The 24782-nt window shown below is 38.1% G+C and overlaps 1 protein-coding gene across 2 annotated transcripts in view; it reads left to right on the top strand.

Annotated features, from left to right (window-relative positions):
- RFTN1 (raftlin, lipid raft linker 1) overlaps positions 1-24782 on the top strand; it is a 95291-nt gene that overhangs the window by 30604 nt on the left and 39905 nt on the right. For both annotated transcript variants that reach the window (XM_014893798.2, XM_014893791.2), the window contains exons 3-4: positions 9051-9237; positions 19645-19753. In XM_014893798.2, the coding sequence (XP_014749284.2) occupies positions 9051-9237; positions 19645-19753 (296 nt within the window). The remainder of the gene's footprint in view (positions 1-9050; positions 9238-19644; positions 19754-24782) is intronic.

The following is a 24782-nucleotide window of genomic DNA, read 5'->3' as shown; positions in this document are numbered from 1 at the left end:
GTATTTTGAAGAGCTATTTAAGTGCAGAAGGGATAGGATTTCCTACATTTATTTCTGTGCAAATTTAAATGAGAAGTCACTCCCCTTTTTCACCTTTAATTTTGCTTTTTGCACAAGGGCTCGTTAACTCTTTTAACCTCTAGTAGGTGGTCTTCGATTTGCCCATTTTGCATAATTCTGCCCACAAACTAATGGGTATAAGCTGTGAGTCATTTAAGAAGTGTTTGTTAATTTATTTAGGTTACTAAGCTTTGTTTAGTCATGTTTTTTTAACTTAGTGGAGGTGATAGCCTGGGTATTTGCTTTTTTTGCTGAAACATCAGAAATTAAGCCATCCCCAGCTCAACCACGTCATTGTGGCAAACATCCCCAGTTTGTAAGATACTTATCTTATACTTGCAAGAAACAGAAATGAAACTTTGAGCAACAAGCAAGATAACTCACAGATGCAATGAGGTTCCACAACACAACTGATCAGACATGTTCATGTAGTCTCATTACATCTGTGAGTTATCTTAGGACTTTGTCAGTTTGACTAATGCATGCATGTGCTGTTTCCTAAAGGAAAGAAAAGTGTTGGTGTATATCTGTGTACACCTGCATACATGTATATATAAATTTCTGTGTATTTACATGCTTTCAGAAGGTATATATGCAGTTTCACAGTCTTTCTGTTGATTTTCTCCCCTCTACCACTCTGAGATACAGTGCTTTGCTTTTGAATATCTTTAGCTTCCATTATTACATTTTCACTAAAAGTAAACAGTAGGAGCTTATTGAACAGACACCTTCATTTATGAAGTACTGATTGCTCTTGGATATTCATCCTTACTTTCTTTTATGGGGACATTTATTGTATTTGTCTTCAGGACTGGAAGAAAAACCACTGAGAATGTAATTTAGCAGAACTGAAAATTCCAGGTCTTATATTAATATCCAGTATCTTGCCTCTGTTGACAGTCTGAAGAATAGTGCACCAAGACTATCCATCTTCCCTTAAAATTAAGGAACCTATATATGCACCTTATGGAAGCTCAAGCTCTGTTCAAAAGGAAAAGAGGCCGTAGTACAGCTTGTATAGTTATTACTCCAACAGCTTGAGCTATTAGCTCACTGAATTCTAGCATTAGTATGTTTCAGGTAATTCAAACCATGTGATAGTGTCACATATTTTCTGTTCGGTTGGTTATACTGCTTTAGCATTTGGTAGGTTTTAGTTCAGATACAATTACTGGGAACTCATCACAAAACTTGCTAGAAATGTATTTCCTGCTTTGTGTTCTTATTATTGGTACATTTGTCTTTATTTTCACTAGAAGTACTCTGATAGCTTTGTTTTGTCATCGGCAACAAGAAACTGTTTGTGGGTTGAATGAGGAAAGAATAATTATAATCACAGGTAAGTGAGAGTAGCATGACTGCATTGTTCTGGCCCACAAACAATTTTTGCTGCATGAAAGAGTTCCTTAGTGTTTGTAACAAAGAATGAAAAATTTGTAATAGATAGCTTAATTTTTTTTGTGTGTGTGAGATTGGCACAATGGAAATAACCTTCTCTCAGAATGAGTCTCTAATGTTTTGAGAATATTCAAGTAACAGTTTGCTGTCTTCTCTCCAGAGTAACAAACTGGCCTTAGCAGGCCTGAATAGTTGGAAAGGGTGATGATCTGGATTCCTTCAGCTGTTTCAAACTAACTGCTGAATAAGTCAGTGAAAAGAGCCTTAAAAACTTGCTTATTTATAGTAGAGAGAGGAATCTTTTCCAGTCTGTCCTGCATTATAAGAGAAAAGCCAACACTTCACAATAGGTTGTTACCCTGCACCTTTCTTCATTTCGATTCTGATGATCCCCATCTCTCTGAGAGGGTCTGTGGTACCATTCAGCCCTCTGGGCCTGCACAGAGAAACCCAAGAACTTGGGCAAACCAAAAGGTGGCCTGACAGGATGGTCCTTCATTTAGCAGTCAGTGTTTAGCTTACCCAAACTAGCTGCTCCTAGAGGCAGTGGTTTCCTTGTGTATCCTAGTTGTTGTGACTGTGCACCTTCTGTCAATGCAGTTCTACCTTCCATCAGGAAATCACAACTCCAGTAGTACAGGTAATTCCAAAATTTCAAGTGGAAATTCATAGAACCACTGAAAAAAATGTGCTTATTTAACCACTTTGATCTTGTAAAACATGAATACATTACTTTTACCTCTGAACATTATCCAAATTAAAAACTTCGCTGCACTTGACATGTTCTTACCAAATGTTTTAAGGTAGGTGAAACTGCATCTTCTCAGGGTAAACTTTTTAGTTAAATTTCTTTGGCTGATCCTAAAACAAAGACAGTGTTTTGCTCTTCTAGAAGTTAGTCTGCTGTAGATTTTATTTTTTAAAATTAGATTAAAGTTGCTGGAAAGAAATTAGCATTAAATTAAGAAACAGCAATCCTCATACTAAATAGAGGAAGCATGCTTGCCTTGCAATTCTACAAAACAGTCAGGGCTGTTATAAACAGTCATAAACGTGCTTGCAAAGTGTCCTGTGTGAAAACATGGGAGATTTTCTGGACTTGAATGGTCTTCTCTGTGCTCTGTGTAGTGCAGGAAATAGATTGGGATGCTTTGGAAGGACAGCAGCAACAGCTGCACTGAGATCACCCCTGTGGCCCTTCTGTCAGAAACCTCCCTCTTCTGAGGAGGGCTCCATGGACCCTACTCTCCCCTGGGGAGGAGACAGAGGACATTGTTTTTTCTGTGAGTGATCTGAAGTGTCTGTAGTTTTGTGGAAGGGCCTGCAAGGTTTGTGATGCCGGACAGAGGAGGTACAGGAGGGGCATGAATGGGTCCATAGTTCACTGGTTATGGGTGCCTAGAGCAGGAATGGCTATGGGTTGGGAAACAGTCTCATCCGGCACTTGGAAAACGGAAACAGTTGGACCTGTATTTCTTGAAGGGTCTGAGCCTGATAATATGTTTTAGCCCGGTCATATGACATGGAGTGCAAGTTTGCAGATGACAACAGGCTGAGTGGTGCAGGTGAGGGATGGGATGCCATTCAGAGGCACCCTGGACAAGCTCAAGGAGTTGTCCCATGTGAACCTCATGAGGTTAAAGGAGGCCAAGTGCTAAGTCCCACACTTGAGTCAATGCCACTCTGAGTCCCAGTACAAGCTAGGGTTGAAGGGGTAGAGACCTGCTGAGAAAGACCTGGGGGTGCTGGTGGGTGAAAAAACTGGACATGACCAAGCAGTGTGTGTTCAAAGCATCCAAAGCAGAGTGGCCAGCAGGTCAAGGGAGGGGATTCTGCCCTTCTGCTCTGCTCTGGTGAGACCAGAGCTGCAGTGCTGCATCCAGCTCTGGGGCCCCAGCATGGGAAGGACATGGACCTGTTGGAGCAGGTCCAGATGAGGTCCACAAAGCTGATCACAGGGCTGGAGTTCCTCTCCTGTGAGGACAGACTGAGGCTCTTGAGCTTGTTCAGCCTGGAGAAGAGAAGGCCCCAGAGTGACTTTATTGCAGTCTTTCAGTAATTAAAGGAGGCTTGCAAGAAAGATGGAGACAAACTTTTTAGTAGGGTGTGTTGCAGTTGGAGGAGGACTGATGGTTTTAAGCTAAACAGATAGATTTAGATTGTACTTAAGGAAGACTTTTTTTACAATGAGGATGGTGAAACACTGGAACAGGTTTCCCAGAGAGGTGGTGGATGTCCCATCCTTGGAAACATTCAAGGTCAGGTTGGGTTGGAAGGGACTCTGAGCAACCTGATCTAGTTGAAGAGGTCCATGGGCCTTGCTGTGGGAATTGAACCAGATGATCTTTAAAGAGCCTTCAACCCAAACCATTCTGGGATTTTATGAAATAGGAGTAATATGGAGGCAGCTACCAGGTAACTGAGTTGCTACATCACTTAATAGTGTGGGTCTGTTGAGTTTGCCAATCTGCCTTTGTTTCAGACACCATGACATGTCATACCTTAGGCAAAGTGTTTTCTTCTGTACCTGGTATGGACAGAGAATGTGTACAATCTACATACACACGAATATGATCTTGAGTTATTTCAATGCAAAGGCAGAGGGACTGGAACTAGATGATCTTTCAACTCCTTTCCAACCCACACTAATCTATGATTCTATGAAAAAGGCTTATTTAATGTTCCATAATAAATTGGGGAACATTTAAAATGCAGATGAACATGAAAACTTTAAAAGGTAACAAGGAATAATTAAAAGGAGTCTCCATTATTTTTGTTTAACATTTTCATCTGTAATGTGAGCTGTCATTAAGGGCTCCATCCGCCTTTAGCAGCTGTGGCTGGAATAAGAGCATAAAAGCTTAATCAGAAAAACATGTTGAAAAATGAAGACTGAAAAATCCCAATTCTTCATTTGTTTTGTTGGAGTAAGCAAACAGCTAATCTTACACGGTAGTAGATACACAGAGTAATAGAACTTGAAAGTAGAACTGTATGCTTGCTCTTTTAAATAAAGTATTAAGGATAGGTGCTGAGAAACTAAGACCCAAGTTTGACCTCTGATTTGACCATTTCAGTAGAGAGAAATTAAATAAAAGCCATTTTGGCATTTAACATTTCAGCTTTTCTGGGGTATAGCTATCATTCACATAATAAGAAATTAAAAAGTAATAAAGTTGATTTTATCTTTGTCTTAGATGTGTCCAGGAAGAGGAAGCTGCTGTTTATCAAATAGAATAGAGTTAAAATAATCTAATTCTGTTGAGTATGTATATTATATAAAAATGTATTGTACTTGATGATGGGTGTCATTAAGCATGGGCTAATAGGTGAATACAGGGATTATTTTATAAGGCATAGTATACCTTTCTTATTTCAGAATGTTGGTTTACAGCATCTCAAAGGTACCCAAATCTATTGTTTTAATATCCAAAAGTCAGACTACTTTTTATAGACAGCTGCTGTAACTGTCTTCTCTCTTAATATTTGATCAGGAGGCATCTCCCTTGTTAGTGTGGACCATAGCACAGTTGTCAGAGGTCACATGAGATGCTTCAGTTTGAAGCCAGTCAATGGCTGTTTGTTCTCTGTGCTAGAAGTGCTGGATGATCCACTGGGAGGGAAGGAGGAGCTCCTTAACAAAGGAGGAACGAGTCCTCTGCAATATCTGTCTTCCCAGTCTTGTTTCTCAGCCTGCTGTCATTCCCTCGGGATCCTGGTGGTAGACTGTGCCTCCTTTCTCTTTTTCCCATAAATTGCTTTTTGGAGCTATAGAAATGACCACTTTCAAATACACATGACAACCTGTAAATTTTCACAGAAATTCACTCCTCTTACTGATTTCTTTGTGAGAATATGAGGGTAAGTGTGAATATCTGGTCAGGTTTTTCCATTAGGAGCAAAGAATGAACGAGTCCCCTAGACCCAGGAATGCCATCTTACAGATATCAGTTGTATAACACAAACTTTCCTTCTTTTAAAGTCTGTAAAGCTGTAGTTTTCTGTATGTTTTCTGAGCACTGCTGGAAGTGTTTTCAGCTTCAATTATCAGTCAGGCAACAAACTAATTTGTCTGGTGATCCAGTACAAAAGCAGCGAGCACTATTTCCACCTTCAACCTCAACCCAATAGAAAAAGGTAGCTTCTTTCATTTACAAGTTTCTTACACAGACTCATCTCGATGATAAACAAAGGAATCTTTTGTGGTCACATTGAGAAATGCAACAATAAATGTGGGAATATGGACCAGAATCTAAAATTTATAGCCAACTGCAATTCAAGAGCAAAAAAGAGGCTGATAAAAGAAGTCAGCATTATCTTCTGGCAAAATAAAGGCTTATAAGTACTGGTGTTATATAAGTTTTTACTTGGTTTTTCATTTGCTCTTTTACCTTACACAAGTCCCTGTTGTACAAAATTTTGGTCTTCCTTTTGCTTCCAAGGTGATGTAGCTAGAATTCTCTTGAGCAATTAAACAAAGCATTTTAATATATTTTACTGGAAATTGGGTAAGGTTTTCTGACCTGTGTGTCATGTCCTTTTTTAACCTAGATTTAAAGAGAACTGTAAGATTATTAGCCCAACTTAATGCCCAGAAAGATACTGGAAAAAATGAGTTATGAAATACCCGGAGGATGATGTGTAGCAGGGATTTCTGGGGAGGAATCTGCACTCAAACCAGTTGGAGAGTGAATGTGAACAAGAATGCACAGCACAGGTCTGTAGATCCAGAAAACTTGTAGACCTTGTGGGCATCAGTTGTGTAACAGGAACTGTCTTTCTGCTGTGGAGGATCTCTAGTCTGAGGAGAAATCAGCAGTAGTTCAGCATCAAACCAAAAAGATGTATTAACTGTAAGGCTTAAAATTTCTCTGGTCAGAATCCGTTAAAATTCATCATTTTCATTAACTGTTCCAACAATTGGCTGCTGAGTATGTTTGTTACATATTTATTACAGTTTGCCAGTCTGAGAAGTGCTGTTCATATTGTGAAAGTCAGAATCCAGAATGGTCCTTGCAGACTGAAAGGAGAAATCCTGAAATTCACAAAGAACAGGAAAATTGGCCACTGTTAGTTATGGGGAGAAGAATTTCCTTTGGTTTTTATCCTCTGGATGATGTAAACTGACATAGGATGTAGTAAGGGGTAGAGTTTTCCATTCTATAGAGCATTGGTGAGGCTTGTGCTGGATCACTGTGGTCAAAATTAGGTACTATACTTGAAGAAAAATATAGGCCAGTTGAAGAGAATCAGGAGAGAACATGAAAAATTACTTAGAAATACAGAAGACATGAGAACAGGAGCATTGAAAGGACTGAGTTTAGGCAGTGTAAAGAAAATAAGATTAAGGCATGAATCATGTTAGGAGTTATAAAATGCTGTTGCAGAAAAGAAATACTGTAGTGGAGAAGTAGCAATTCTTGAATTTAAGAGAGGGAAATTTAGGCCACGTGCTAGGAAAGGGTTTTGAGTAGGAAGAATAGAGAAGTGCTGAAAAATGACTTAGGGGGCTTGTGGAATTTCCATTACTAAAGGTTTTTAAAAATAGATGAGAAAAACTGGGAAATAACTAAACTAGAGCTGATCTTGCCTCTAGGTAGTAGGATGAACTAGCTGGATGATCCCACCCATCTCTATTTTCTATTACGTTTCATTTTTAATCGAGCTACATCCTAAGGCTCCAATTACATGCATTTCCACACTTTCTCCTCATGTTTATCTTTTAGGAGGAAGCAGTCAGTCTCCCACATTAATGACTAGACTTTTTGCTAATCTTACTCAGGCTATCCTCGGAAGAATCCTGGTGCTATGTACATATGCCAGGCAGGATCAGTTTTCATAGGTGATAGCTAAAAATTGGAGCACTATGACCAGAATTCTGTACTGAGTAGTGTTTAGTCATTCCATTGTATACAAGTAAACCCCTCATTTAGAAATTAATTAGTTGCAGTGTAGTCAAATATATTCGGAGTCTCTGAGCACAAGAGGGAAATTGGAATTCTAAAATCTGGGTTTCCCTGTTTTGATCCCAGTAGGTTCCAGTAAGTAACTGCTCCAGTAAGTAACTGTTTGGTTTATTATTTATTATGCATTATTCATTGTGCCATTTCTTTTTATGACTCTGAAGTGATTTGTATGCTGTTGTAGAAGGTAGAGCCCTATTGTCTGTCAATGTGCATGTTGCTTGGATCTCATTTTATTTGTAAAAATAATAAAAGATTCTACATCTTAAACTCCCGGTCAAAAAGTTCCATTATTCCCTTCTGGAATGTAGTCTTATATGAGGAAAAAAACCATACCAAGCACATCTATTCTATTATTATTTAAATTATTCCTTGGTATTATTTGGTTTGAATTTTTATTAGTTTTTTGATAACCCCTTAAATTATTCATAAAGGGTAGCCATATGGTTTGATGGAAAAAGCAGTACAATTAAACCTTACTTTACATTGCCAGCTTCTTTCATACAAATTATTCTTTAGTGCTTCTTTTTGTTTAGCAAAGGCTTGCAAGGTGCTGGGAACCTCTGTTGTGTTTCTTGCAGTATCCCCTCCCTCTTGGTTTCAGTGGGAGAAAAGAGCATCCAGTGCCTGGTGAGGTGATGTATGCCCTGGTGTGGTTTAGTTGAAATAATAGATATCCTCCAAGTGAGATGGAAATGAAGAGGCAAAGGTCAGGAAAGAGAGATTTCATTTCCCATAAAATATGAAAAGTGTATGAGGAATTACTGATGTAGAGAAAAAGAGAATAAAAGATTGTTTTAGGTGATTTATGGGATTTTCTTTTGAATCCCACAAGACTCCAAAGAAATAAGGGCAATTGCTATACTGACTGAAATATCATTTGTATGTCAAGTGTCTGACAGGAGTCAGCAACAAATACTTGACAGGAAGGCATAAAACCTTGCAGTAAGCAGATTGAGGAAGGATTATTTTCATATACGTCTCATCCTCATCTCTAATATGTATAGGTTTGCTTAAGCCCTGAGGTATAAGATTTAGTGTTTCTTCTAAAAAGTTTCTCTCTGCTATAGGCATGCATCACTCAACATTCTTATTATCAATAGACCTACAAAATTCTCTTCAGACATATTGGCAGATATTTGGTCTCATCAGCATCTTGCATCAGGGATCTTTTAGTCTGATTTTGTGTAGATGGATGCTTCTTTTTATAGCTTTTGAATTTGACATGTTCTGCCTTCATCAGCTGTCTCTTTTCTCTTGTTTTGGATTTTCGACTCTTGCTCACTCTTTTCTACTTGCATTACCATGATGACTACTAAAACCTGGAATATCTTTTGACCTACTGCCTTGTTTTTATTAAATTCGTCACCTTATCTGCCAGACTGTGTAGTGAATTTGGCATTTTAATATATCTGACTTCTTTAATTGCATGAGTCTCTTGTGTAATACAAGTCCTTCACCAAGACAGCCTGCTTAAAATGTGAAATACAAAATGGGTCTCAGGAAAGGTCAGTTTTGGTGTAAATATTGTAGATCAGTGTTGAAGCTTACTTGACTCTGAAGAGCCTGGATTTTAAACTACAAGATAGTCCAGTGTTGGATTATTGACCAATTTCTTTTTGTTTCCAGCTGAGCTGCCAGGATCATCTGCAATCAAGCTCTCCTCCTTGTGTGATCTTCCAGCTCAGCTGGAAGAATTGTACCAGCAGGGCTTTGTCTTGGCTGCTGTCCACCCTTTTGTGCAACCAACTGATGAAAAAGAGAAAACTCCCCAGGAACAAATCTTCAGGGCTGTGCTTATCAAGAAAACAGAAAGGTAAAGCACTTCCAGTGAACTGGGATAAAAATAGACAATGTGATTTCCTGCTGAGTTTTGACCTACATCAGGAAATTATAGCTGAGTTTACTGTGTAAGATTTTTTTTAGGGTTTTTTTTTTTGTGGGCTTGAATAGGCTTAACATGTTCTTCGTGTTTACAATTTGTCTTCAGTTTGGCAGGCAACTTGGAGAATAACAAGTTGAAATATGCTATGTATTTTGGGATGTGTTGTCATGAGAGGCAAACAAACAAGCCCTATGCATGACAGTTTGTGAGGATGGTCTTGTTGGTACCCTTTAAGAATTTATTAGATTAAATTATGACAGGAGAATTGTTTGCTTAGAAAAGGCGTATTTTGTGTTTAGATGGTTACAGTTGACGCAATTAATTTGAGAACTGTAGTGCTAAAGCATACTTCTTAAATTTATGTGTAGACTTTAGGCCCTTCTTTACTCTAAACAATACAAGTTCTTTCACATTTTTAGTCAGTGCAAACTCCATAAATAAAAAAGATTGCTTTCCTGCTTTGTTCACTTCTTAAAATGTATTAAGAATATTTTTCATAATCAAAGTCTGATGATTAATAAAGAAACAGGGATTCTGTTCTTTTATGATTTAATGTGATTTCTAAAAAAAAAAAAAAAAAAAAAATCAATAGGATATGCTGTTAAGTAGCCCAGAAGAAAATGAAAATGTGGATATTTTTAAACATATGATTTTTGGTTAAAACCTAATTTAATATTATTTGACCATCCCAGCTCTGCAGCTATCTGTATTGTTGCAACCATTCTCTATCGTTTCCTACATTAGCTGCATTCCCCAGTCCAGCCCTTCTTAAAATGACCAATTCTGAAGGCTGGCAGATAATTAAATCTCCATCTGCCAATCCTAGTCCCTCTCTTTGTGCTGATGCTTGAAGGAAAGGATGTAGCTTGTTTATACTTCTATTTAAAAAGCAAACCATTCACCATTCAGTTTGCTTCAGCCTAGTAGCCAGTTGATAGAGGTTATTGATGCAATTGAAATTCAGCCTCTGACAAGGAAAAGCTCTGCATTTTGTTAGCAAGTATATGTAGGCATTAGATGTCACAGGCAATTTGAGCTTTTAAAATAACTCTTAATTTACCTTGACTTGATTTTAGTTTTATTCATACAGAACTTCATGCTGGCTTGCCTGATATTATTGTTTAAATGGCTTCCATTTTTGTGGTTAAAACATAGAATGTTTGGCTGAACAGTGGACTTGCTGAGTGATGTCGGGCTGAGCTTGTGCAGTTTTGGGGCCTTGCCTTCCCTTCCTACACAATACCTTGCTGCAAGTAATGAACGTATCGACATGCACGAGTTTGTAATGTTAAGTAAGCACTTAAGGACTTCTGTTGGTTCTTAAGGGCTCTTTAACCTTCTTCTTAAGGGTTCTGAGGGTTCAACATCTTCCAGGGCTGAGCTCTGAAGATCTGTCAGGGAAGAGCAGCTTCCTTCTCAGTGGAGTGGTGTGGTCCTCAAGCCTGAGTGCTCAGTGTGTCACTGCTCTCACGCTGTATCCAGTAGTTTACATGTGTGCAGAATGATTGTGGAAGAGTACAAAATCTTAATTGTCTGCTCAGTCACTTGGGTGCCAGTGTCACACCCTTCAGACAGCTGTAAATGACTGTACAAAATTGAAGACAGTAGAGACTCTTGAACCAATTATATTTCCTTTTACATTCACAGTCCGTTTCTCTGCATTCTCTTATCTGTCAGTTCTGGCTGCCTAGGGAAGTGGAAGAGACATGGTGAAGCAGGAAAAAAACAAGTACCAGAAAGGGAAATTACATCAGTTTGATGTTTCATGTAGCTTGAATCTTCCTGAATTTGGCCGAGAGTATGGAAGCAGCTTCTCCCATAGTGTGTGGGTGCAACAAATACTTGCATTGCCAAGTGCGATGAAGAGAGATGGGTGTTGCACAGATTTCAGATGACTATGGCCTGCATAGGGACCACCTGTATCTGAACTGCAAATTTATGTCATTCCACAAACAGCTGAGGACTAAAAATATGTAACAGTATGAAAAAAAATACTGTTAATTTTTTTAAATTAACCTCTCTCATTACACTGCTGATAATGATTAAATTATATTTTTTCCCCTGAGGACTGTCAAGTGTCTTGTCTTCTCAAAGCAGTTTCTGTATATAACAGTTTAATCATGGGTAGAAATTAGGTCTGCTTAAGCTAAGATCAGATTAGTGTTTATTTCTGTCGTAAGATTTTAGGAGTGAAAGTAGTACAGCCACAGTTATAGGATCACTAATAACATCATTTATGCTATGGAGTACAAATCCATCCCTTTGGTTATTTAGTGTTCATGGGGAGCCAAGTGTCATAAAAAACTCTGTACCTTGGTGTGGGGTCCACCCTTGGGCTTCTTGGGCACTTCCTGCAGAGCACCTGAGGCTGCAGCTCTTTTCTCACTGCAGGTGTTTCACCACAGGTGGCTCCAACGCTCTGCACTTCATCTGTCCGTTGTCTGGCAGATACCAAGTGTGTTTTTCACCTTCCTTCTTTTATTCCCTGAATGGAACAGAAGTGAAATCGTTGTGTTAGTGCCTACAGTAATGCCAGTTCCATCTACACAGAGACAGAACTGCATGCTTGAGTTATTCTTTAGTTAATGTTGCACCTTTCTGTGTCAGTTTTATGATTTAAAAATAATACTTTTGACTTGTGCTTTGAGGACTTAGTTTTATAGCTCTGCCTCTCCAAAGGTAGGAGGAGGCTATGCCAGCTGCAGCAGATGATGGGTATCAGGAGCACCATGCTGCTGCTGTCAATGAGATTTGCAGTGCCTGAATTTGTTCAACAATAAAATGGAAAAGGTAGTGCTGAGGCATGTTGTGCATTAGAATTCGTGGAAACAGTACCTGTTAGTTTATTTTTATCCTATTTTGCCATTATCTTGTAGTTTTAAAATACTCCTGGAGAATTTGTAGTGGCATTGTACATTAAGGTGACTTTTAAAGTCACTTTGATAGTTTTCTGTTTAATCTGTACTGGTATCCCTGGCTTTGTTATCTTGGCTATGTAATCATTTTCGGTAAATAGGGAAATAGGAGTCATTCCTGCTGTAGAAAAGAAGAAACACATCCCTAACATTTATGGAAGCTGTACGTGTTGAAAACCAAGGATTATCCACTGGAAGTGTTAGGGAAAATATGGAATTAAGGGACAGATTTTTTTAAAAGTCAGCAATGCAATTGTTTGCAGTGCAAAAGGCATCATGTTCAATTAAAGTAAGTGAAATAAATGTAGGAGTGTTTAATTCCTTAGAGGCACTGGGCATTAAGGTAGTCTACCAAGTTGCCAAACAACTCTGCCATTGCTGTCATTAAACTTAATATAATAAATTTAAATATGGCATGTTGTACACTAAGCAGTTGATTGGAAAGTGGTTTGAAAGTCACATAGAATAGAGTTAGATAAAATAATAAATTTAACACTCGTGAACACTTTATTTCCCTCTCTAAATTTCAGTGGACTTAACTAAAAAGCAGTTGTCTGTTCTGTTGTCTGTACTGAGTTCTGAGATACATGGGCTTCTTGAAGAAGAGATCTTGAAGAATCTTGTATCAGTTGTGCGAAGAAAACTCTTGGAGCCCGGGTTTTTACAGGTTTTTTTTTTTCTGAATTTAGGGAAAGCCCCAAGAGTGAAGCATAGGTGTGGCCTGCTGTTCACACTCACGCTTGAGAAGAGTAGATTCACACTGATTGACACTTAGGAAAGGGAATAAAAGCTGGTACCTGCAAAGCATGGAGGTGTGACAGTGGGTCTGTGCTGAGAGAAGGGATGGGGGAAGGTCCGTGTGTTTCAGAGGTTTGGCTAACCAAGATGAGGAGAGTAACTCACATGTTGCTTCCATTCCCCCGTGGAACAGAAATCAGTAGTTCTTTGTGTGTGCAATAACCTTTTTCCTCTTGGCCTTTTATTTCCACACTCACTGTTTTTTTGCTTTAACAATCTCTGTGCAGGTGTCTTGGGTGCATTTTTATTTTGGACAGCTTGTGGCTATTGCAGATTACTTGTTCCCTGCAGAGAAATTGCTAAGTCAGCTCCTGAACAAAATTATAACAAAACTATAGCACAAAGCAGTTTTAACTTGTTCCCAGCAACCTGTACTGTGATAACCCCTGTCTGATATCTTGAAGTTTCAAAATTCAATGTCAGTGAAAATGTTTTGGTGTCCCTTTCTAAGCACTCAGCGCTGGAAGGCAACCCTCATTCTCTTTTACCAGGAAAGATACAAGGCCTGGGCTCATAAACTGTCTGCTTTCAATAGTTTTGACATGTTTGCAGATGCTTCATTTCACCGTGATAGAGAACCAGGACATATGAATGATATTCCTAAGAATTTCTCTCCATTGTTCCATCTGTGTCTCAGGATGTATCATCTACAGGTTTTGCCTTCAGTCAGTAAAGCAACCAACAGGGAAACATTGCTCTGCAGAAGTAGACTAAGTAGTATAATTTAACCATAATTTTTTAGAGTTTCTAAATGTTCTAAATTTCTCTGTTTACTTCAAACAGCTTTGCAGCTGTTTTCCCTTTCTGCAAAATAATGAGGTGTCAGGTGTTGTAGAGATTCACTTGACGAGATGGTTCTAATTCTATTTCTGTAATTCCTGTATCTGTTAGTCCTGACAAAATGCAAACTATCATCGTTTGGATAACAAGAACCCTGCTTATCTGCAAAGGAATATGACAGATTGAGTTCAGAAGTTTAATAGTAAATCAAGATTTTTAGTTTCCTGATTTTGCTGGTATTTCACTTTGGTGAAAGTAGGTACTTTGCATTGATACAATATATTTTTATTTTGAATATAAATGTGTATGTGTGTGTGTGTCTATTTGGTTTTCATGTAGGATTTAAGCTTGAAGATGAGAAATGTCTGAATTTATCTTCATGAGCATTAGGATCAAACAGGTTTGTGTGCAAATGCAGTGTGTGTTGTTGCTCTCAGCAGGCTGATTTCAACTTAATGAAAAGATAATATTTATTCCATGCCCAAGAGTCAACAGATATCTTCCTTTAGCTCAAAGGACAATGGTTTGAGTTTTGAAGGCTTGTTATTTGTTACAAGTTCAAAGAAATACATATTTCCTCACAATAACTTGTAACAGTGACCCGAAATAAATGTTCTTTCATCTGTATTCTGAACATTATAAACACTGAACATTAAAGATGCCTGTGTATCAATACATGCCCAAACTTTTCTGAAGAAACTTTATATACTGTCATTAAAAAAAGTTTATAAATTTTACTAACAAATAATACATATTCCAGTGATAAGGTTTCCCATAGTAAAGAAAATGTTTAGGTAATAACATTTAAAGAGCATCACATGGGTTAGACTTGAGGCTCTTAGGATGGAATATGCCTGCTGTTACTTTTATGAAAAATGGTGTGGTTTTTGGCTGTGGATTTTTAGTTGTTGCCTTCTTGGTTTTCAGAGTTCTGCTGGATTTTTAACCTGAAATTGTTGAGATACCAGCTGCTCATGTTAATAATTTTGGTGTGGTTTTGTTGTTTCTGAAATATAGACCAGTTTGTTGTGAATGTACAGTTCTGTTTGAATGGTAGAGCTCTTCCTGTGTAAATCTCAAAACTGTGCTTACATTCTTAGCATCATCTTAATGAAATAGTAATTGTAGAGTGTCTGTGCAGTTTACAAGTGTGTTTTGGCTTGCTGAGCTCATGGGCATAGGGAACTTCAGGAAGATTAGGACCAAATGTTGGCTTCCTCAATTCCTTCTTGTACCTGAAAAGGATTGGAAATCCAGTTTGTAACGGACACCAAGTTGTCAGCTGTAACAGTTACTGTGTAAGTTACTGGTTCTCCACAGCTGGTTATGGTTTTTCTACCATGAAACAGTACTTAACAGCAAACAGCTGTGCAGGAAATGACAACCTAGTGAAACAACCATTGTGACATATTTTTGGCCAGTGAACTTCCAATTATAAGTTAAAATCTTATTTATTCTATGTATAATCTTCTTGTTTAGTGGCACTAGAAGCCTTTTTAGGATTCAGGATGACTCTTTGGAAGTCTGTGGTCCTGAGCCCTTCCCATATTGGTAAAATTTGAGGGTACTCTCTACCCCCACCCCACCAGGCCTGCAAATGCTGTCCCTCTGCTCAGCATCAGGGACTGAAATTCCACCTCAACTCTTTGCCATCCTATGATTAAAGTTGTCCACGGTGAGCACTGAGGGCACCTACAGTGGCAGAAGAACTGTCACTTCAGGAAAATTGTTAATGATAAGCAAACAATGTATAACGAAGAAAAGCAAATGAAAGCCCAGGGTGTATAAGTTGCAATGAAATTTCCTGTCAATCTCCATGGCCAACCAGTGTTTGTCCTCTCTTGGGGTGGGAGGCAGGAGCCCTTCCTCACTGCAGGGAAAGTGCTCATGTTGAAATGTGTTACAGTGAGTACAGGGTGTTGGAGTGAGTCTGGATGTAGCAGCTTTTCTGGTTCATCCTGGCTTCCAGGAAGGGGACAGCATTAGTGTCTAGGTGTGCTTCTTTCAGGGCTGGACCTTTTTTAATTAACCCAGCGATTTTTAATCAGAGAAATAAAGGTAATACAAACTCCCAAATGTTTGCAGGAATGAAGGGAGGAAGATTCAATTTCCCAACTTAGGAGGATGAAAAGAAAAGGAAGAGCTTGCTGACTGTGCACCCAGAAGAAAAGGAAGATCTTTAGAGCTGCTGGAACTTAGGCATATTTTTGACTAAACTGGTCCCAGCATTTCTCTTTCTCTTCTGCTTCACTTTTTGAAAGTGAAAATCAACTTTACATAACACTATTGCTTTAATTTAAAAATATTCTATACGTTGGACATCCAGTAACATCCTGTGCTATAAAATTGGTAAGAGACTTCAGGGTATGGATTATTGGGTTATTTCTCACGATTGACATCAATCTCTTTTCAGAAGAGAGCAGAGGAATGCAAGTGCACAGAACTGTGCTCTTTGGACTTTCTCTTGCTTCTGGGATCAGGATAGATGTACATTTTGTGGGGGTCCTGTTTCATTTCAAACCTATTTCATGGTTTCTAATGAAAGTGGTCCTGAAAGTAGTCCCATTAAATTAATAAAACTAAAACTATATTAATTTCTGTTAATACAGAACTTACCTGTAACTATATTTATCTACTTCTCTATGGCTATATTAATAATATTCAGAGTTTGATGAGAAACTTTTATGCTCTTTATGAAATACTTTGTGATACATGTATGAAATGCACCTTTTATTGCATAGGGACTGGAAACAATTCCTTGCCCGCCTAGCTTTACACAGAAAATTATTTTTGTGGTCTGTGACATCCACAGGTATTTATTATTTTCACATGAAAAGCTATGGCTCTTGTTCTGTTGGTTTGTTTTTGACAGAATAAGAGGCTTTTAAAGTTTTCCTAAAAAGGTGAAACCTACCAGTATAGACAAAGACTTGCTTTTAACATATATAGAAATAATTTTCTTTAGAGCATAGAAAAATACTTCTTGGAAATATAGAGTTCTTCTATTGGAAGATTTTAACTAAGGATTTTACAGCCTTTAGCAGGATCTGTTAAGTGTGTTTTGTAAAATAATGTTCTTAACAGAGTGCAATTGTATTTGATGTAATTTCTTTCATGAGCCCTAGTGCAGAGGCAGCCCCCAGACTGTTAAAGAAGGAATTAATTGTCTCCAATTAAATATTTCCAAGCAGAAGTGTATTTTAAAGTAAGTGCTTCTTAAAGGAGTTAAACAGAACATTTTAAGCAGCTGTAGTAATAATCACTGTATTTTTATGGATATAATCTGTATCTCAGATAACTCTTACTTCTTTCAAGGAGTTTGGAAGCAGGTCCTCAAAAAATTGTGTGAAATCAGAGCTCAGGGAGCTGTTCAGGGGGGAATAGAGGAATTAGGAGAGAGTGGTTCAAGGTCAGCTTCTCTCTTCCTTATACCTATCTATAAACTTTATCAATACAGGTTGAAAAGGATTTATTTTTTCAGGTAGCCAGGGGATTCAAACATTGCAATACAGTCTTTCTCATTCTGTCAGAGTAATTAGAATAGTGAGTTTTCATGTGGGTCGCAGCAGTGCCAGAGTTATGAACAGCCTTTGCCAAATGGGTGGGCACAGAAATAGCATGACACATACTTAATTTCTGGGATTTGATATCTTTACTTTGAATTTGAGCTGGTGTATTTTACAGTCTCTGGGAGGGGAGTGGCTTCCTCAGCTGGGCTGGAAGGGAGCTTCTATCCAAGAAGGGAAATAGTGGAGATGTTTGTTTCTTGCATTTGTAGAGTTTTGCAGTTGACCTCTTAAAATGGGATTGGTTGTCTAAAAAGGACTTGGTTCCTTGCTGCCTGTTGCTGGTAGCACACTTCTGGTTTGTACTGGTACAACAGCTGAAGCACTGGTGAGTTGTATTTGTTCACTTGATTTTGTATGGACTTGACTTTGCAATATCGAGTGCCGGTTTTGATGGTTTATTGATTGCTTGAGCATCACAGAGCCCTAGTTCATATTATTTCTGTCTGGAACATGGCTAGATAACATCAGGGCAACTCTTCCTCATAGTCATATTCAGATTGAAAGAAAAAAGAAGGTCTGGTTGTAAGCAGTAAAATACTAGTAGGGCAGTTCTAAAGTTTGTTTTTATGTTCTCAAGTTCATCTGTGGCAGAAAATCTGCACAAAACAGATTTTCTTATCCAGGACTTTAGAACACCAAATATGATTGTCTGCAGTTTACGTGTTGTCCCTCTGAAAATTATTTTTTATTTTCTTGACAAAGTTGTTCTTGCTGTTTAAGTTGATTTACATGTGCCCATTGCAGAGGAGTACAAATGCTGGGATACTGTTAGTCCCCCAATAATGACTTGTGTAAGTTCTATAAAGATGTTTAAGAATTTTCATGAACATCAATGCTTTGTTAAAATTTTTGTCGAGAATGAGGTAGAGAATGGAACCACAGGTTACAAGAAGAACCTAGAAAAACAAATAGGGAAAGGACTTCATTGTTACCAAACAATGCGCAGTTTGCTACCACCTATTCAGGTATAAGTGAGATAAGAGAAATGAAGTGAGAGTGTAGCCTGTGTGAAAGTGGGAGGATCAAATACAGCAAATGTCTGCAGTATTGCCTAGGAAACACTGCCAGTTTGCAGTCAGCAGCCTACGCATCACATAGCTCCAGGGAACTGTAAATGGCTCGGGAAAGCCCCTGGGACCATCTGTAGCTGAAGTGTGTTCTACGTGTCACACAGCCCCAGTCCCCAGAACAGGCCTTTTGCACAGACTTGCTTTTGCAAGCATGGCAAGCCTGCCAAGCCCCTATTTTGCTGCTTCCTCAGCACTCCCAGTTCAAGCTTCTGTACCTTTCTTCCTGTCCTCTAGGTATCCAGGCATCAAACAACTGCTGGCTGGGATTAGTTCTTCACTTGTAACTAGATGTTTTGATTCTCTGTGAAGTGCTAAATAATTGCTTTGCTACTAATCTCAAGAATGACAGGCTTGCTTTTATTTTTAATTTTCTTCCATGTGTTCTTCTGAAAAACTGACGAAGTGAGAAATTGTCTAGATATCCTCTATTGATCAGGTGTATTGATCAGTTTGCTTCCATGGGAGTCTGGAGGAGATGAAACTGCCTTCAGTAGCACTGCCTGCAGACTGTTTCTGAAGATCATTCACTATAACTTCCAAACATTCCCTTGGCATATTTTGACCAATACCTAATTTCCACAGTGCTCATTTATTCAGCAAATGCATATGGCAGGTGCCATTTGCTTTGAATTTTATTAGGAGTTAGCCTCTTCTGAAAGAGAAGGGACTTTAGGCACAACTTTACATTTCTCAGAAACAAAACATAAGGCTCAAGGTTAAACTATTTTGCTTAGCCTCTCATTTTAGATGTTGACTTGGAATGGTTCTAGATAAAGAGAAGGGGTTTGTTTTAATTTCTGTCCAAAATGCATCTTGTATCAGGCTGCCCTATGGGGCACAGAGCATCTGTCTGACCATTGCATTGGAACTTTCCTTTTGTATATCCTGAGTTATATCATCCATGCATCTCCTTGGTGTTGGCCCTAGATGCCAGGCTGCCAAACTATTTCTTGGACCGGAAAAGAAATCTGGACGTCCCTGAAGCATCCCACCATCTGTGGTCACTGGTGTGATCTGCTCTCCTAGCATGTGGGTCAGATACTGCAGCTGCCACTTGTCAGAACTGTATTGGGGGCGGGGGGGATGCACTGGAACCAAAGTTTTGTCTGAAGTTTAGTTCTCCAGGAGAAATGCTTATAAATGGGATATCTGGGTATCCAGTTGTAACAACAGAAATTGATCTTTCTTTTCTGTCTGCCTCTTTAGGTCTTCAAAAAGTGACGTCAAGAGTGAAGGATATGTCTTGGAGGTAGAATGCTGCTCCTCTTTAAACCACCTTTCAGAGAAAAAGGAGATCCCTGATTTTATTAAGAAAGTGAGTAAAAAGAAAAGGGGTAGCAAACCCCAAAACACAGTATGGTTTTATTTGCACTATAATTACTGTTTCTAGTTCTGTCACCTTGGTTGTAGGGATACATATTGCTTGGACCAGCTGAAATGCTGCACTAGAATTTGGTGTTTTGTTGTTTTAAGTATCTGAGCAGCAGTTATACTTCTTGAGAGAAACAAGTTTGATCCTATTATTATTATTATTATTAGAAAATTACTTGTAGTGTCACAGGAGAATGACCTCCTACAGATGATATTAATATAGAAGATGGTCCTATAATGTACAACATTTTATGTTGAAACAATATATATATAGTTTCCATTTTTATTCCAGATGCCCTATTGAATAGTACTTTACCTAAAAGGCTTTTTACCTCCAGGGAAACCCCCAGATTATTTAAGTTTTGTTTCAGTATCACATGGTGTTTGATAGAGTTGGTACTGGTAACCGAAATACTTTTGTCAACCAGAAAAGTGTTGCTTTCAAATAAGTATTAAATATATACTGGGGAATTTGAAGAGAGCACTGCAATTCTTTATCTATTGCCTTCTTTTTTAAATTATTTTTGACACTTTAATATTCTGCCAGACCGGAAATTAGCAGGTTATGTCCATTTTAGTGAAAAATTATTCAGATTGTGCTTATTTCAAATTCTGCAGCATCTGTTGTGTCCGGTTGCATATTATACAGACCAGCACTGAGTAGTGTATTTATTTAGCCACAGGGTGTGAGTAGGCATACTCCCCTAGCTTTAGTCCATTTGCAGTGATAATAGTTAAGAAAATTTTTAGAATAAACTACAGCACAGGCTTTATAAGCTTGATGGGAATTCAGCTTGACAGACTACACTCATCTTCAACTTTTCATTTTTACTGTGAATTGTAGGAACTGGATTAAAAATAATGCAGGTGTAACTATCTGATACTTCAAGATATATAGATTTTAGTATCAGAACAAACTGAAATTTTCTGAACACATAATAATATTCAAACTTTTGAGCCCCAATTTTGTTTCAGGTCGAACTGTGTTACTGCACTACTATTATGATGTTATCTTGGATTTTTTCAATATATTCACACTTAGGAAAAACTGGTGTAGTTATTGTGTACCGGTTTCAACATGTTTGATTTTTTTCTTCAGTTCTTTGAGTCAGAGTAGAAATATAGGCACAGCTGTCACAACTGGTTGCAAAATTGTGCATCATTGAAACAGAAAATTTCTTAGCATTTGTAACTTCAGAAAGAGTATGGATAACATGAAAACAAAATGACAATCCAGGAGTCATCTTTATTTCCATCAATATCCAATTCTGAGACTCTTTAGAATGCTTTTTTAGACATGGAAATGTTTCTGTTGATAGAAGCCATTTGATTATGGGGTTACAAAGATCCTTTTTTGAAAGATAATAATTTAAATTTTAATAGCTAGAATGTATATTTACTGTTTCTCTATAGGTTGGGTATGTCGCTCATCCTCAGATGTTATTTGATGTAGAGAAATTTGAAGTTCTTTGAAGCTGTTGCTGTCAAGTGCATGCTGTGTCACTGTATCTGATTATACACATAGCGAAAGTTTCAACATTTTAATGTAAATATAATTCAGGAAACAAGACTTGTTTGGGAGTAGGAATTAATTGTCATATTAACTAATTTGTCTAAGCAACAAAAATATCCATTGCTTTTTAAGGGCATATAAACCAGATGTATGCAAAAAAATAGATAGAAAAATAAAGGATGTTCTTCAAACAAAGTAGTAACAAAGAGCTGTTAGATAAGGCAGTTCATTTCTTTAAAAAATGAACAGCCATATAGTTCTTCTCTAACTGTAGAATACAATTGAAGTTAATAGAAGGTTTTAATTGAAGAGGGAAATCCTTTATCCTATAAGCTTTTCATAACAGAGCCTTTTAGCACAGGTTTACCATCTTACTGTATTGCAAATTACTGTATTTAAAAAACCCCAAACCAAATAGAATAGCCATATTTTCCAAACAGAATAACAGGAATTTCTCCCTGAGCTTACTAAAAAAAAATTCCTACACACTGAGAAAATTAATTTTATTAATTTCATTGTGTGCTGCTGAGCAAGTATGACTTACCTTGCGTTTGAACAAGGATGCAATTTTAATAACTTGTCTGGATTGACTTTTTGTTACATTGAAATTATACATAATATTGAATATTAACTGCTTCCTTCTGCAAACACAGTACAATTTTGCAATGGATGCAGCATAGGTAATAAGTGTTTTTTTCTTCTGTAATTCTATATAAATGTGTAACAAGGAGGCTATTTCACCTGGAGAATGTTTCTTGCTCACCTAAACAAGGTGCCTCAGTACAATGCTGACTATAAAACATTTAGGAAATGTCCAAGAAGACTCTCTGGTCCCACCTCTGTTGCTGAGATCTTTCTGTGCTGCTGGATTTTGTCCTAGTTCTCCACTCTCTCCACTGTTTTTCTGCCACGGTTTCTGGCTATGGCAAGACAGGGAACATTTCCATATGGGGGACATGATGTAGCATAAAGTGCGCTCTTCCTGTACTTTAAAATCATGTCAGCATACCACACTGTGCTTGTTCTTTGATATCCATGTGGATCTAGTGTAACTTAACCTGTTTTAAAGAGCTCAAACAGTCCCATGGTGTCTTTGATACATAATTTGTGGGCAATAAAAGAAGTAACTAAATTGTTGTGTATATATTGTACTGCTGTGTTGGTGTTAACACTCCTGTCTTTAGTTCTCAGGCTAAACAGAGATTAAAGATTGGCTCATCTGCTTTTTAATAAGCAAAGCTGACTTTTGAACTTTTGATCACTGGGGCTCAGATCATTCTGAAATTGTTGAAAGTAGAGATGTTACTTCTAAGATACTATGTTTTGTAATATTTAGACTTGTGTCTCATGTCAAATAGGGTAGCCTTTAATTACTTCCGAAGTTGCTTTTTGTTTCTGTGTATTCTATTACCATTTTTTCATCCGAGGGTGTTCTCTGGTGTCTACGGAGACAAGTAAGGGAAGGAGGAGCTAGGCTGACATCCCAAGATTTATTTTGGACACACAATTATATATGAATGCCAAATATATTTCTCATGATCTCTCTTTTCTGTATCAATCTGAGGTACATGTCTAGAACTGTAACAGGCAGAAGGTTTTATATGTTCACATCTTTGTCATGTTGGTGACAGGTTAGGAAATGGAGGATTCTTTCTGTACCATGTCTCCCCAGTTTTGACTTCTTAAAATTTAGGAAGCACATCTTTGGATCCTTGGTTGTCTCCTTAATAATGCACCATCAGAGGGAATTCTTGTACGGTATCTTTTTTTCAGTGTGTCACCATTGCAGGATTCACATATCTTGTCCCTGTGGAAGTAGGAAGCATGATAAGCACAGAAGAGCATGGTTTTAAAATGGTGCAGCTTAACTGAAATCCAAATGCAGGCATCTTCCTTTGTGGTTTTCCCTGCTGGTCTGTCCTTACTTGCTTCAGAAATTCAGAGTCTAATTTCTTCCAGCAAACCTAAGGCAGTAGAGATGAGTAATTGGTTCTGCATTTTCAGAAGTGGACTCGTTCCACTTGTAACAGGACTGCCATTGTCAAACACCTTTGTAGTGCTTATTGTGCCATGAAATCTTCTGGACGAGACTGTGTGTGTCAAATCTGCTCATTGCTATTCCCTCTCTTGTGCCTTGGTCAAGTTCAGTGAGTACAAATCATTATTGCTGACTCCAAAGCTGCCAGGAATGTGTCACTCCCTTAACTGATCCTCAGAACAACTTCTGTAGTCCAAAGCACCCTACAAATAATGTAGACCCCTGCAGATGCAGTGACTTTTCCAGTAAGTTTCTTGACATTTATTTTATTGCCTAGTAATAGCATTGGTGGGCCATGGAAGCAATGGTACCTCTCAGACATAAGTGAGTGAGACCCCAAGGAGGAATCTTGGGGCCAACAGAATACATTGTAAGGATGCTGCCACCCGTGTACTTGGTCTAGAGTTGGCCTGTGAAAGAGTGACCCCCAGTTCTCTCTGGTACAAAGGCAATTTGAGCAGAGAATTCCACTGTTTTGAAATAAAGGATGTACAATACTAATACTTATGTGAAGAACTCTCATCCTGCATTGCTGAAGGGATCTACTGTCTCTGAGTCCTCTTGACAGTTTTATGGAAAAGTAAATGTTACCAGGAATAAAACTGGCATGAGGTATTAGTATGTTTCAAGCGTTAGTTTATGCACTGGAAATTAATATGCATTGCTGAACTGTAGTTGAATTCAGTGTGCTCCTGAGGAGCGAGACATTTCTTGGAGCAGTTTGATTCCCCTGCCCATTATCTGCCCTCTCTCCATTGGGGGGAGCCTCGGGCAGGAGACTTAGTGGCTTAGTGGTTGGATAAGGAACTGCTACACCTCTTGAAAAACTGCAGGTCAGTCTCACTGCATGTGTCTCTACTTTGATGATTTGATTAAAATACTGAGATCCTTCTTTTCCAGCTCTCTTGATTTTTTTCCCTTCCCTTGATCTGTAGCCCGTTCGGAGTTTTCAGAATTTCTGCTATCTCAGCTCATGCGCATTGTTTACTGGAGAGTCATCTGTTACAATTCTAACTGGTGAAGAATTTTTGTGTTAGTGTTGCTCTTAAAAGACAGGTTAATTCTCCAGCTTCTTTTAAGTTGCAAGATAGAAGCAGGCCTGAAGTATTTCGGAGGACTTCTGTTTCTCCTCTAAAATAAGAGCTAAATACCTATAGAAATTTTCAAGAACTTTTAAAATCTGCTCCATAGATGTTTGTAGTCAAGGGAATGATTAACTTATTTTCGACATATTTATGCACATCAGAATGAACATTTGTTTTGTGTGATTAAAACAAGGGGCTTCACATACCCGTATTTTGTGTGAAAGCAATATGAAATTATTTTGAACTCTCAGCTTCTGAGTTTTAAAACTCTTTTCAGCATCTAATGAGGAAATGGAAAGAGGATGTAGAAGATGAGAAACATATCAATGTCTCCATA

The sequence above is a fragment of the Sturnus vulgaris genome, chromosome 1 (assembly GCF_052056855.1).
Source record: "Sturnus vulgaris isolate bStuVul1 chromosome 1, bStuVul1.hap1, whole genome shotgun sequence".
Lineage (NCBI taxonomy): Eukaryota > Metazoa > Chordata > Aves > Passeriformes > Sturnidae > Sturnus > Sturnus vulgaris.
The sequence above is the reverse complement of the archived record's forward strand: the minus strand, read 5'-3'. Positions and strand labels throughout refer to the sequence as shown.